This window comes from Cinclus cinclus, chromosome 2 (genome assembly GCF_963662255.1).
Source record: "Cinclus cinclus chromosome 2, bCinCin1.1, whole genome shotgun sequence".
Lineage (NCBI taxonomy): Eukaryota > Metazoa > Chordata > Aves > Passeriformes > Cinclidae > Cinclus > Cinclus cinclus.
The window spans coordinates 77,405,343-77,420,374 of NC_085047.1; the positions used below are offsets into that span (position 1 = coordinate 77,405,343).

Consider the following 15,032-nt stretch of genomic DNA (forward strand, 5'->3'; position numbering starts at 1 on the left):
ACTTTCCAAGTCAACACAATTCCTTACCATTTTAGGAACACTGTAAACAGTTATCGCTATGTTAAAGTCACACAGAGCAAGCTTTGAAATGTGAAGAACTGTTAGAAGTTTCATCAACCACTGTTGAAACCATATTCAATACTTGTGCAAAAATCAAAGATTCACAATTTATTAAGCATTTCACTCCTTATGATGCAGTATTTACAGAGACTAGAGAACAACAGCAGCTAGGTAAAAAGTCTTACTCCTCAAAATCCTTCCCTATCCAATTCCCTCAGCCAATAGAAAATAAATCTTTTACTTCAGAAGTCAAACAGTCTTCTGCTCTACAGACTGCCAACATGAAAAATAATTACTCTGCATGGTAAGAGCAATTCTCAGGTGTGGGTATGTCCCACCAAGGCTCTAAGCACTTACCTGAAGCATGTAAAATGTGAGCCATCTTTTGCCTGGATTGTTGTATAAGAAAAAGGGTTTTTTTATGCAGAATGTGAATCATAACTTACATTTGTCAGGGAATCTCAACCTGAATATAATTGCCTCCTACCACCTGCTAGAGGCAATTAGGCTGCCAGTTTAGGCACTTCAGGCAAGAGTATAAAATTAGGCTATATTTAAACCTATACTGCATCAGAGGAGAGGAACAGGGGGGAAAGCTCAGCAAACTGGAGACTAGCTCAGCTCCAGGATGTGCCTGATACTTTTAGCATTTCTAAGCTTGCAACACAGATAAATGGATTTAAACAACAAGATGCTCGTGAAGAATTCTCATAGGAAGTGTGCGATTGTTATGACTACTCCTGTACCAAGTACTTACGAGGTTGGCCATCACAATAGTATCAACCATGACAGGATTCTTCTTTGTACCCAGAGTGAACTGTAACCCTCGAGGAGGTTGTCCAGTTGTCACATCAAAGCAATGTCCTTCAAGCAATATATATTCCAGTTCATATTCTGCTAAAACTGCCCCTTTTATCTACGGAAGGAATGCTTCATCAATAAATTAGGTCACTTAACTAGGTGGGAAAAGCAAAATATTATAGTCACAAACATGTTGTGTGGGATTTACCTCAAGGTAACTCCCATGGTCAAAAAACCCCAAGAAAAGTCCACCCAGAAGGAACTTGACTCATTTATAAAACAGGTATCCAAGACAAAGAAGAAGGATCTTGTCTCTGGAGCGACCTTCTCTACTCTGACTGTTGAGGAAACTGAGGCACTTCTGCCTTGGTAAGGTAAATTCTAACTTTACTTTCACAACACACTTTCCAAATACACAGCGTTGGTCAATCAAACACCCTCAATATTTTGCATAAGCTTATTGACTCAAATTTAATGACTTTGAAGATGGGGGATTAAAACAAAATTAAATAATAATTGAAAGAATTGTGAACTAAAAGAGGGTGAAATACATTTTGAACTACATTAATAAACAGTCATATATTCCAGTTCATATGAAGATTTACCTAGGTCACAAGAACTAGGACACACAAATAATCCTTTAATTGCTTTAATTTTATTTTAAATGTAGTATTTCTATAAACACAAAACTCAACATAGCAGGTAAATTGCTTTAACTTGTACTTTGCATTTCCTTTCTATTCTATTGCTTTTCTCTAAGACTTTTTTTTTTAGGAGAGAAAAATTAAGAAAATATTATGACAACAGAAATGGTAAAATATTGTCTAAATAAACAATTACCAAAGAAAATATTTCTGGAGAACAGACACAAGACAAATCTTGCAGGATTTCCACTTCCCTCTTTAAGTAGAAAGGCCAACACAAGTTTTACAGTGTTTGCAAACTCTTACTTACTTCCTGCAAATGAATGTTATCAAGGTCACAGGAACTGTTTACTGCTTCAACCAACCAGCTTTCAGGAGTGATCATGTTTAGGGTCAAAAGTGGTGATTCTGGCAATTCTAGGAATTTTGCTACAGGTTCAGAAGGAAGGTGCTTGTTGATTCCGTAAGTTATTTCTGGTTCCAGAACAAATCTATAGAAGCTGTTGAAAAAGAAGTGCCACAAACCCCCAACTTTTACTGGAATACCAAGTTCAAACATGAAACTCGTTTAAAATACTTCCAAATATAGTGAAAATTTACCAAGTATAACAAAATTTGGAGGCCAAGTAGCTCCCTATTCTTTTGGAATACCATCAGACAATACCTACAGCATCTCAAATAGGCTGGTAGATGAAAACACACCTATTCACTTTTGGTAATTTTGCTGTGGATGTGCTTATTTTCCATTAACACTCTAAAGGCTATGAAAGTGAATACCCAAGAGATGCATCTAGGCAGCTTGACTGTTAGCAGCTTTGAATTCTCAGAATCTGTAGCACTGAACTGAGCAGAAGGACCAATCTCTATTGGACAAATGGTTTTTGAGAATGGCTACTGTCACTTGCAACTGCAGCAAAGACAGAGCAGAGAAAGGGTAGGATTTCTCTGCTCCTCTCCAGCTCTTACCCCAATTATTCCACTAGTAAAAGTTCTCCCAAGCACAAGGGAAGAACCAGGCACCAAGACCTGCAAAGTGCCCAGCCTCAAAAGCAACCATAATGATGTTCACACAAGAAGACACTCAGAAGACTGATAATTAAGACTCTCTTGTGGAATAAGAGATGTAATTCCTCTCAAAATGCATAAAAACTAAGGACTTCTGTTTTGTGGGCAAATAATTAATTCTGCAACCCACTGGTTAAAGGACAAGCACCACCACCAGCCTCTTTCACAGGTGAGTAGTAATATAGGTGTTAGGATTATAGGTAAAATACCTGCCAAGGAGATGGCTGTGCTTAAATATTTCTCTTGGAGGGAAAGAAATCCTCTTGGAGGGAATTAATTTCATTGTAAATGTCTATCACTGAATTAGTGAGCCCTGATTTTTACATACAGATAAAAGAAACTTCAATTTATAGCAGATACATTCAGACTATCATATTCTCAATTAAATATAACAACATCTCAATATAACAAATGCAGACTGTACATTTATACAGATGAATTTAATTATTACAAGTACTGAATCTGTAAAACTCATTACACAAACAGTGGGCTGTAAAGAAGGGAACAACTTGGACAATCATAAAAGACTCTCCATTGATTTATTTAAGGCCTGGAAATGAGAGGTGCATTTGATGGAATAGATCAACTTCCCTGTGATACCATGCTTGACACCTTAAAACAAGAACTTTTCTCTAAACAGGTGCAAACTGCTTAAGTAACATTCAATGAAAAATGAGTCAAGAAAAAGAATTCAGAAACACAAAGCAAAGTTTACTTTTAAAGGAAATATACACCATTAAGGCTGATTTTCCAAAATGAGCATGAAAAGCTAGGAACTACTAACCTCTTCAGTGGCACTTCAGACAGCTTAGATCTGCAGTTCAAAAATAACCTGAGTTTCATATTGATAATGTCCTTGAGTACCTACAGAAAAAAAATCTCAGTGAAAAATGGTTCTTGGTAGGCACCAAACGTTGAAAAGAAGCCAAAGTTACCTTTGTGACATCCTGCCATTTCTCAAGTTTCAGCAGAAATCTAAAACATTTAAAGATGTAAATATATCTGCACATTAAAGGTTATTGTCAGATATTCTAAATAAAGATATGACCTTTTCTAAAACTGCATGATTTACCATATTCTTGTAGTCAAAATATTAATGTCTTCTCCTATTCCTGCAGTTTTTTCAAGAGCAGATATCCCCATTTTCCAACGCTTGAGTAAATTATATTATTGCCCTTGTTACACTGTGATTTTAAAACATTTGAAGTTCTCTAGGTACAGCACATGCCTTTTATTCAACAACCACTATTAAAACACTTACTTTCACTCGTATTAAAATAGCTGTATATGGATAATTGCTGAATATAGTAAAGTTCAGAGAAGTATTTTAATACTCAATTACTAAATAACTTCACATGTCAACAATAGATTATCAATATAATAAACCATTGAGTTAACTTCAAAATATTTTGGTAAGTTAACATATTTCTGTTTTTTTCCTCTCAGTTTCTTTATCTGCTCATTTCTAAAACAGTAATGTTCTGGATGTTGTTATATAGGAACCATAATATTAGAACAGGTTTTTTTGTTTTCTTATTTTTGTGAGCAATCTGTTTTGCTTAAAGCTAATGAAGTTATTAATTTCTTTAAAGCACTCAAAAAACCTTTATCAAGTTACCTTCATTTCTGTGGTTTCTGACACAAAGTGCTTATCTGAAAGCATAAACCAGCTGTGCCTACATTTATGGATATTAGAAAGTCCAATAAGATACAAATGCTAAGTTACAACACCAATACTAGTCAGGCTAATGTCTACAATTACTACAATAGCAAATAAATTTGGAACAATGCAAGACAAGAGTCATCACTAAATCTCTCTTTTCTTATGACTGTCATTTTTCTTTCCTCAGTTCAACCCATGGCTTACACACATTCTTTACTACAATGCTGTAACTTTACTTAGCCCTAGGGACCTGTTCTATTCCTAGTTTCTTATTCTCATCTTTTGTGTCACCTGAATACCATCACTGAAAAACTACAGAATAAAAAATAAAAACTAGGGAATAGCATATTTGTGTGAACAAGTGAAGAAGCAGGAAATGAGAACCCAAGAGCACTGGAAGCATAAGAAGGGAAAGTATTACTTGACATAAGTTTAAGACCACCAAAATCAAAATAGAGGTCAAAACGACTCAACTATCTATCTACCATTAAGAATAAAAAGAATGATAAAAGCCTGTATGGACTTTACCTTCAAACAAAACAAAACCCTCATCCCATTAGCGAGAGTGATTCTTCAGCAATCTGCATTGATAGGCTTTTGTGTGTAGAATGAAATTATCTTGCAGAAGGCTGATGCATCATCCCAATTCATCAGCTGACCATGAAATTTAGTACAGCAGCCAAAAAAACAGTGCCATTTTTAATTAACATTTCAAAGGACTTTAAATAGGAGATGACAAATAAGACAATTCATTATCTCTGTGTTTTTTAACAATACAACTTCTGAAATACTGAACGTGGTTCTATTATTTTGGGGCTTCTGAGGACACCAGAAACCAGAACATTTGAATCAACACATGAAAATGGTGACAGAATTAGGATGACTCTTTTATAGGATACTTGAAGACTTCAGTCTGTTTATTTTAAATAGGGAAATTCAAAGAACATGGAAATTTAGCTCAAGGAACACTATAAAGCATAGCTGAAATATTTCAGGAGGCCTGAAAATTATTAAAGAGCTAGTTTTATTGTGCATGTGCACAATAAAAAGTCATTTAGAAGACACTTACTTGAGTTACCACAACTCATCTGAAGAACATTAACTCAGTAAACCATTATTATTCAACCAGACACCTGGAATTGTTTGTGAACTTCAGGATAACAGAAAGCATTTGCACTGGAAAAAAACTTATAATAGAATCTTCAACAGAACTGGCAAAGTGATGAGAACATCAATGCTTACAGCATGGATCTAAACAAAAATCTGTAATTCCAAGTCTGAGTTGAACAGTGAGGTTAATTAGCTACTGGAAAAGCTCAGTAGGAACTCTAATCTGTACTCAACTGCTTGGTAATATTTAAATTAGGAATTGATTAAAAAATTATTTGCCCTTCAAATAATAATTGTGAAAAAGGAGTCCTGTGACCTGTGTTATATAGGAAATCAGACTAGATTATCAAAAGGGGCTCCTTCAGCAATTCCTTTTACTTTAGGGATGGAATAAGTAGTCCTCTCTGAAGACAGAATGAACAAAGGAAAAAAGGCAGAAGGTAACTGACAGAAAAAAACCTAAAAGGTTTGATTTTTTTTCTCCATACTTTTGAATTACTGGATACTTACCGGAACAAGGGAAAAAAAAAAAAAAGGTGGATGATCCTGAGTATGTAGAATAATTTTTCTTCCTGTTTTTAGTGAACCATGAGGAAAAAATCCACAACTCTTCAAGTCTGTCCTCCATTTTAGCCAAAAGAATTTCTACTTATATCACCTCAGAGATCTCCTTCATAACTTCAGGACTAGTTAGCTCTTCCATATATTCTGCAGAGAACTTATGTAGCCCAACCATGGTAAAGTTACGGCTGGCATTTAAATATTTACAGTAGACAATGGCTCCAGCTTGTCTGGAAATACTTGCTGATGAAGTCTGTAACAAAACTTTTTGAAAAAAAGGAAAACACAGACTATATGGAAGGTGCTACCTGCCTCTGCTCTGGAGAGGATTAGAGTTCTTATGATACAATCCAGTACATATTTTAAAAACAGACAGCAGCTTTTACTAAGCTCTCATTTGTGCTCTGATTCATACCCTCCTCTATCCCCTAATTGCCTAATTGTTTAGATTACAGCCTACCAATAGTTATACGTATCTCTCTCAATTTCAATCCCACTTAATATGAGTAAGTTTTTGTTTGTATTTTTAATAAAAAATACCAAAAGATTTATTTGAAGTGATGACTAAGTGACAGGAAATAATATAATAGAGCAGTTTCACCATGGTGAAAAAATCCCAATCATTACAGGGACACACTTAATGCAGAATGGGGTAAGAATCACATGTTCTGCCACAGCAGTTACTCAAAAAATTTTGCACCATGAATAGCTACCCATCCGATATACTTGGCTCTAATCCAATTATGTAACTGAAAAAAGAGTCTTTAAATAGAAATATATTCCAGTGATTCAAGTTTATAGAATTTAAATTATCTATATACAGTAAGCTAATCAGAAAGGCATTAATTTAAGAACTTCGAGTTTGCAGCTTGCTGTATCTGTATGTCTGCTACAGCAGGAGATGGTGGCTTTCCAGGTAAAAATAATAATAATAATTTTACACATATACAAAAAATTTCAGGCTATTTTTCATTTCTTAAAAGATATTATTAAAAATTTTAATCTACACTAAAATATTTCTGGTTTGTTTACTTTTGACAGCATTTCATTATTCTCTCCTAAGGGTTGACTTCTTGAATAAAACTAGAGCTCCTATGAATCAAGCAGGATCTTCAATAGCTGAACAGCTTGGGACACCATGGGAGTCATTTGCCCAGGCATGCATGAGGGAGCCTGTTGAGCTCGGAGGAATGGAGGTTTCTGCTCCAAGCTACAAGATCCTTGATGTGATTTATACTCATAATATGAACTTCTGACTAAATGGAGAGTTTCCAGTGCACTTCAACATGAAAATATTTTTATTTGGTAATATCAAGCTTTCATTTTAATTGAGAAGGGTAAAATGAAAGATCTGCTTCTAGAGAAAAGCTAATATTCTAAAACCCTGAAATAGCAAAATTTTTCATGAATTTTTAAAAATGTTTTACTTTGCTCCACTATATGAAGAGTGAGTGGACGGCTCCACATTTCATACAAAAATGTATGAAAATGGGAGGGGGAAGAAGCAATATGAGAATTTATGAAACTTGCATAATTACTGCAAGGAAAAAAAAAAGATAAAAAAGGATGCAGCAAAAATCAAGTTGGAGGCTTCAGAATTGTAACAGACCATAAAGTGAAGACAAAATTTACATTTTTATGGGAAGCTATAAAGGAACCTGAGACACAGTGATATTCTGCAGTAGGTGAAAGAAGAAAATAATTTTAGCAGCCGTGTTTTTAGGACAGTTTCTCTTCAGAAGATCAATAGGCTTCCATTGTGTGTAGCTATCTAGATATACTTGGTAGCATTAATCAACTGAGAAATATCCCTCCAAGAGCTGAAAGGTTTATAGTCCAATCTTCTTATGATGATATTACAGGTCAGATTTAGACCACCTCATTTAGGTGCCTTGGAAAAACTAAGGTGATCTGGTTTAATGGAAAGAAGAACGTACTTCCTGAGATTTTGAGAAGCAAAAAATTATGTACACAATCTCCTCCTTTCTTTCTATTGACTGTAGGGAGCACTTACAGACCCACTTTAAGAGGACTGGGCACGGGGCATCTGAATTTTACTTTCAAATGAGATATTCATAATGATTAACTATGTCATCCTCAACTTCTTTCATGAGTTAAAATAACTAAACACATATTTTAAAAGAAAAGAAAAAGCGACCAAATTTTGTTTACCCTTTACTACACTGTATGTAGAAGTCAGAATAAGTTTAGTAACAACTGAATTACAAACACACAAATTAAAATAAATGATCACCATCTTACAATCAATAAATGGGTCATCTTCTGTGCTTCTCCTGTCAATGGATCCACAACAGCAATAACATCATAGAATGGGTCACTCTCTTGGGGTTCAACTTTTACTACGCTGTTTAAAAAAGTATTTAAAACAAGTGACATGAAAAATCTAACATTAATTAGTTGAAATGACAAACTTTAGACATGAATTTGTAATATCAGAGACACTTTATGCTCTAGAAAATACTTCCTTCATTTCAAGCAATAATCATGACTGCTCCCTGTGATACAATTAGAAAAGCTGAACATGAACAGGAATAAAAAATACAGCATTAATCTATATACTTCTGTACTGGTTATTAATAAGATACATTCTCCACAACACAATTAATGAAACAAAACACAGTAAAACTTATAAAAGGGTCTTTTTGTCACTTGTCTATAGTTCCATTTGTAGAGACCTGGAATCACTGGATCAGACAAGAAATGGTGGTGACATCTGAGAAGTGCAAAAGTTGATAAGCTGGACTAGATTTATGCATTCCAGAAAATAATTCCATTTGACAGACTTGATTAGGCTAAGTCATGCAGCCTCTAGTCGAAGTACTCTGGATTTACAGGAAGGAAATGTCAGTAAACTTCATTTTAAAAAAGAAAAAAAAAGTCATATGCTGTAAATACAGAAAAGGGACTATCAGAATTTGTTTTCCACAAAACATTATGGCAGCAGCACGGTACTGACTGTTACTAGAATAAGTTTGACAAAGGTGTCAGCCTCTTAGAGAAGGCTACCACTCCTGCCTTTACCAACAGGGACAGCCCATCAGCACACACACTGGACATATATAACAATAAAATAAGTAGAGATTCGGAAACAGCACAACAAAATGTTTTACAAAAATGTGTAATTTGATCACAGTTTTTGTATTATCATATGTCCTTTTAAAGCATGGACCCATCTGCTCTTTTTTTCAGTAAAGGGTAAGGTTGGCAAATCAATAGGTATTACTACTGAATTTATTAAGAAAAAGGTAAAGAGGCATTATGCATTCCACAACTTTCCAAAGACTATGTAATCATCAGTATACTCAAATTTTAATAAAAAATTACTCTAAGTGCATTATCATGACAAAACTGACCTGTGCTGTTCTTTGAGTAATTCAACATCTTGTCTCATCTCTGTTTTAGGCAAAGATGACAGCAGGGCATCTATTTTCATAATCAAATCACTTCCACTGTATTAAACAAGGCAACACATATAGTTTGGTTTTCATTAGAAAGGGGGTAAAACATTAACATTTTAATGTCAATCTGTTTGCATAAAGGGTATTTAGGAAGCCCACATCCCAGACCTGGACTCCAAGGTGATTAACACCTCAGGAGTTGTAAGCTTGGAGTTAAACTTTTAGCATAACAGTGCCCAAGAACCACTACAGCCTTAGGGAAGCCTTGTGAAACGTACACTTCTTAGTTTTAAGAGATGCAGAACTCAGACTTATCATTCAGCCTCACAGCAATTATTTTTCTCAATTGTTAGGTGTTCAAATCTGTGCAATTTGATGAAAACGTGGAGCTTTGTCCACAAGACAAATTAAGCGATTAACAAATTAACAAGCTTTTATTAGCTACAAATTTGTCAAAGAGACTTGATTTAAAAAGAAGAGAAGTGAGCATATGATGTTAAAATCTGCTGACATTTACAACTCTTTATTCCTTTTCAATTTTTAAATTTTTTTCCCATTTATGACATCATAGAAACAGAATATAGCATCAAGAAACAGATATAAATGACCAAGTTTCAATTTTATTTGGCCACATGTTAAAATCTTTTCTATTGGTATTTTCTACTGAAGTTTCCTTAGAAATCTTAGCTCTATTTCAGTGTTGCTAAGTCGCAATATTTGTCTAAATAAGTTTGGCCTCTCCTTGAGTTCTACCTCTTGTTGATTTTGTTTCTCTGGTAATGATTCTTTCAGTTGTGCCAGTCCTTCTAGGTAACAGAAATTATACTCAGAGAGTTGATAGATACTGTAAGAAGAAAAAAAATTTGCTTTCTTCTTTGCACACAAGCTGTATCCTTAGACTAGAAGATGGCCTCATCTTTACATTTCTTCAGTGAACTGATGTGAAATGTTGTGTACTGTAGTGTCACAACAACTGCCCATTCCTCTACAGGCTCCCTTACTAACAATTCCCAAAGACAATGACATCAAATATTAATTCTCAGATTTGGCTTAAGACTGTATTTTATCAATCTTATTATTACTCTTTATAATTACTCTTATGTAAACAAAACCTAGTAGGAATCATTTCCTGTATTCCTCTATTACTGTATTACTGTTGGCTGTATTCTTGGTTGTAAGGACAGTGAAAGCAGGGTGAATATTTGGAATAATTCAGCAGATCTGCACACATGTTGTGAGGCAAGAAAATTTTACCTTTTACTAGTGTTTCCCATCTCTTTGACAAGAGCTTTAATCTTCTCTGCTGAGGTACTGTATGTTATCTTTTCCAACAAATCAAAGTCTTCTGCATGAAATTCATTTTCATCTAAAGGACCCAGTACCTTAGAGAGAGGAAAAAAAAAATGCTACGTGTAGAATGTCCCAATAATGCTCTGTTTGCAAGTAAAAATAAACTAATTTTTTTAATGAGTGCACAGTATTAAATATGAAACCCTAATCCCTACATACATCATTAGTATTGATTATAAAATTAATTGAACTTTATAGTAACTATGCAGAATCAGGTTTTTACACTTATGTGATTACAGTTAACTACCAATCACAAAGAATAACTGCAATGGAAATATCCATGCTATTTTTCATTATACATCCTTCTGTTAAGGAATACACTATTTATCAGTAACTCTAAATTTAAGAAAAGAAAGCTCTCTTAAGTCAAGTATTTTAAACTTTAATTACTACTTGTCTACCACACTCTTTAGTTGCTTAATTCTATGAACACAATCTCCTTGTAAGACTTGTCAAATGAAGCAGAATGGATAGAAATAATAGGAAAGGATGCATAGTATGAGAGCATACAGGATTACTACATTTTTTGGTGTCTGAAGGAAAAGAAAGTGCCTTGGAGTCCCAGAAAATAGCTCTGAGGATACTGTATGGATTTCCTACTCAGTCTATCAGGCCAAACTGATCCAAGACAACTTCAGTATGTTGCCTCCCAGGATTTAAAATGTCATGATGTAAGTTTGGTGCTGAATGCCTCATTCCCAAAATTCAACTGCTTCCTATAAATGAGAAGCTATATAACAAATTTCAATTTTGATTTTTTTTATTAATGATGCATGAGATAGATGAAACTACAGTGCAATTATGAAATACTATTGTAATTTAGGAGAAGTCATAATTAGAAAAAAATAAATAGAAAAAATTAATTTGCTCATAAAAGCAAAACTTGTGTGATGAGATAGCAAGGACAGAAATGAAGGATATCCTGTGTCTTATTAAAAGTAATCCCTTTGAGTGAAAACACACTTTCAGAGATATGAACATACATGATTAAATTTATCCAATTATTTTTATGAAACTTATTTCCCCAAAACTTAACATGACATCATTTGAGTTTTTTTAGGCATGAAGAACAGTAATAATAACAACTTAGAAAAATAAATTCACTGATTTAGTTATGACACAAAGACCCACTGATTCTTTAATGCTTCATCGACAAAAATGCTTTCTGTGTTTCTCAGCAGTATTTCAGTGGCATCTCAGAAGCATTCAGAATGCACAAGAGGAACTAAACTCACAATTTAAAGAGTTTCCAGTAACGAGATGCCAACATAGTTTTCCTTCTATTTCTTTTGAACAGTGGAGGAGTAAATTGAAAACAGAAGAATTAAAAAGCAATTTATAAATTGTATTTGTATTATAAGGCATTGGCTGTCAATAAACAAACACTAAATACGGAATGCATATATGTATTATTTATATTTTTGATCACAGATAATCTCTTGACAAACTGTAATTAAGGCTACTGGTTTCAGCATATATGTACAAGAAATTGAAAAAACAAAATTTCTACACTTTTATCTGCATACTAAGAATTATGACTGTAAAGCAACCTAATATTTATAAAAATGTGGTGTTTTGGAGCTTGAAATACTAACCTAGTCAATGTAATTTATATACATTTATTTACACAGTAAAATAAAGGCAACTTCAGGATCAAAAGTTATTCTTAAACACCACAAAAATAAATTAGATACTAACCTATTTTGAGAATTCTGTCAGATTGAAACAGCTGTGGGAATGACATACACACATAGCTTCAATGGAATGGAGCTAATGAACAAATTCGGAGTAAAACAAAATAAAAAGAAGCAGGGCAAACATTCATGCCATTCTCTAACAACTGTCTGAAATCAATATAATGCATTTTCTTTAGTTTGAAACTGCAGTTCCGAAGTAAAAAAATCCCCAAAAATATTGAGAGACTTAATTTCTTTCTTACCCTGCCATTGCTAATAACAGCCATTTGCCCAGGAAGCAGCTTCAGAACCTCCTGGCAGAACATCTGGTGAGTTTTAATTAAATCCAGTCCTAAAGTGTTGTACTTCTTCTCAAAAGTATCACCATCCATCCCCTAAAGCAAAGGTAAAGCATGATAGGCTGGAATGATTCAGCAAAAATAAATTTTGTAACAGGTGAGGAAATCAAAGATTTTCTTCAAGTTATGTGGTAACCAGAAATCTAAGTAAAACAGCTACCTCAGCTTCACTGTAAGCACGTAACTGCTGGTGGTGAGCCATGGTCTCACAACCACCTAGAGAGCAGTTTGTACCCTGGGGCAACTGTGAATAACCATGACAGCAAAGCTGAGCCTGAGGTTAAGCAATTTTTTCATGACCCAGCACAACAACTGCATGCGAAGTTAACACTCTTAACAACTTAACTGTATTCTCACTTTTAGGAAAAAAAATATTAAAAAAAACTTGTAATACTCTAAAAACCTAACAGTCATTCCAATATGGTCATTGGATACAATCTGAACATGTTTTGGAGGAGCCAACATCATCCAGAGAGACACATAATTCCATTTTCAAAGTGGGGAAAAACATGCCAAAAACTTACACTGGAACTGTGCCTCACCTGTCAAAATTATTCTGATATGTATTCATTAGTAATATTCAGACCAAGCAAACAGATTCATTCAGATACAATTAATAAAATGACATTAATTAGTAACATACTTAGCATACACAGCTTCATTAGAGACCTGTATGTCTTTCAAAATTTATTAAACAGTGAAACAAGAGCATGACTCAAAAATATTAGTTTTCTAATATGGTTTCAGAGAGCTGTCTTAGTCTTCCAACTCTTCCTATTTAAAAAGACTAAAATTTACAACTCCTGAGAGAAAAACAGTAGTTAGCAGCTGGTATTTCATAACTCAGCTCCACTCTCATGTAGTCTTAACCTTCTCTGAAGTCTAAATTATTGAAAAACATTAATACTGTAATTTTAACTAAATGAGAGAGCTCTTAAAAATCAACAATTAAAAATTAGACAATTCTTGTCTCAATTATATGGTACCCGTATTCTGAATTTTTCCATACTCTTGTATTTTCTCCCTTTAAAGAAATTCTCTACTCTTCAATCACATGAAAGTCATCAAAAATCCAAATCTGCTTGAGAAGAAGCTGAATATGGGTTATGAACTTCATGGTATTTGGTCAAACACTTATTGTCACTGCCTCCTTCCAATAAGATATATGTAAAATAAAAAAAAGGAAACAATCTCATTCAGTTTGCACTCACTGGGATGACGAATTTAACAATTTTAGTTCCAGAAGCAAGGGATTTTACTGTCTCTTCCTTACTGAGTTTACTTAGGAAACTTTTTAAGTTGCTGTTGTTTTGAGTTAAAAAAGCAGCCAAAATTCCTCTTGCAATGGCTGTGTTATCTTCCTTTATTTTTGATGAAGGATTGTTCAAAATCCCAACTCGTGTATGACTGCTTGTTTTCTGCAAAGAGAAACATAGAACAATAAGTAATTTTACAGTTCCATCTGCTGTTACCTAATGTATTCATATCAATTATAACTATGTGAAATGCCCTTAAGTATTTAATTTTTTGCAGCCATTCATCTTTAGAAAAGATACATCAATGACTAATTCAGAGCTCCAACTGTGAGAAAAAATGTGATTAGTAAGGATATACCTATTCTGTGATAAATATTTTAAAAAGGAGTGTTAAGTTTTTTTAATAGAACAATTGCCTTTGAGCACTTTGCAGAAGCGTGTTTTTAACAAAGGACATACAAAAGTGTTCATTAACAGTTTCCAGAACTAGTTTTATAGATATCTTTCTACTTTTCAAAAATTACTGAACTAAGCAAAAAGTAATGCAAGAGAATTTATCCACTTTATCACTTTAATCTTCAGCAGCAGCAAAGACTCACTTGCTAAAAATCAGTGATGCCACTCAAATTTTACCAGAAAGTCTGATGATTCTAAGGTAGGATCAAATAACATCACTAACTGAACAAAAGGTAAAATGGACTCCAATGCAGGAAGGAATAAAAAAATAAGGAATGCAATCACTGGTATTCAGCACTGGAGAGGCTTTCATGAAGTACTTCCAAGATGGTCAGAAAACTATGAGGAAGCACTGAAGAATCTGGGCTTGCTCCATCTGGCAAAAAGGAGACTACAGAGAACTTGAACAGCAACCAACAGCTACTGAAGGGGCAGTGAAAAACATGACAGGGCTAAACCCTTCCTTGTATCAGCAAAGACTGTAACAAGGGGTAATGCTCACAAATTTTGGCCTGGAAGAAAAGAACTACAATAGAAAGGCAATGCAACACCAGAGTAATTTGAAAAGGGAAGGGGCAGTGTCACCTCCCTGGAGATTTTCAAAAATGCTTC

General features: G+C 34.2%; 1 protein-coding gene across 1 annotated transcript in view; it reads right to left on the reverse strand.

Moving 5' to 3' along the window:
- Positions 1-15,032, reverse strand: part of UGGT2 (UDP-glucose glycoprotein glucosyltransferase 2) — a 64,395-nt gene that overhangs the window by 17,614 nt on the left and 31,749 nt on the right. Inside the window, exons 19-26 of the mRNA XM_062514821.1 lie at positions 13,920-14,126; positions 12,613-12,744; positions 10,578-10,705; positions 9,279-9,374; positions 8,167-8,269; positions 3,355-3,434; positions 1,816-2,005; positions 818-976 (exon numbers count right to left, since the gene is read on the reverse strand). Of these exons, the coding sequence (XP_062370805.1) occupies positions 818-976; positions 1,816-2,005; positions 3,355-3,434; positions 8,167-8,269; positions 9,279-9,374; positions 10,578-10,705; positions 12,613-12,744; positions 13,920-14,126 (1,095 nt within the window). The remainder of the gene's footprint in view (positions 1-817; positions 977-1,815; positions 2,006-3,354; positions 3,435-8,166; positions 8,270-9,278; positions 9,375-10,577; positions 10,706-12,612; positions 12,745-13,919; positions 14,127-15,032) is intronic.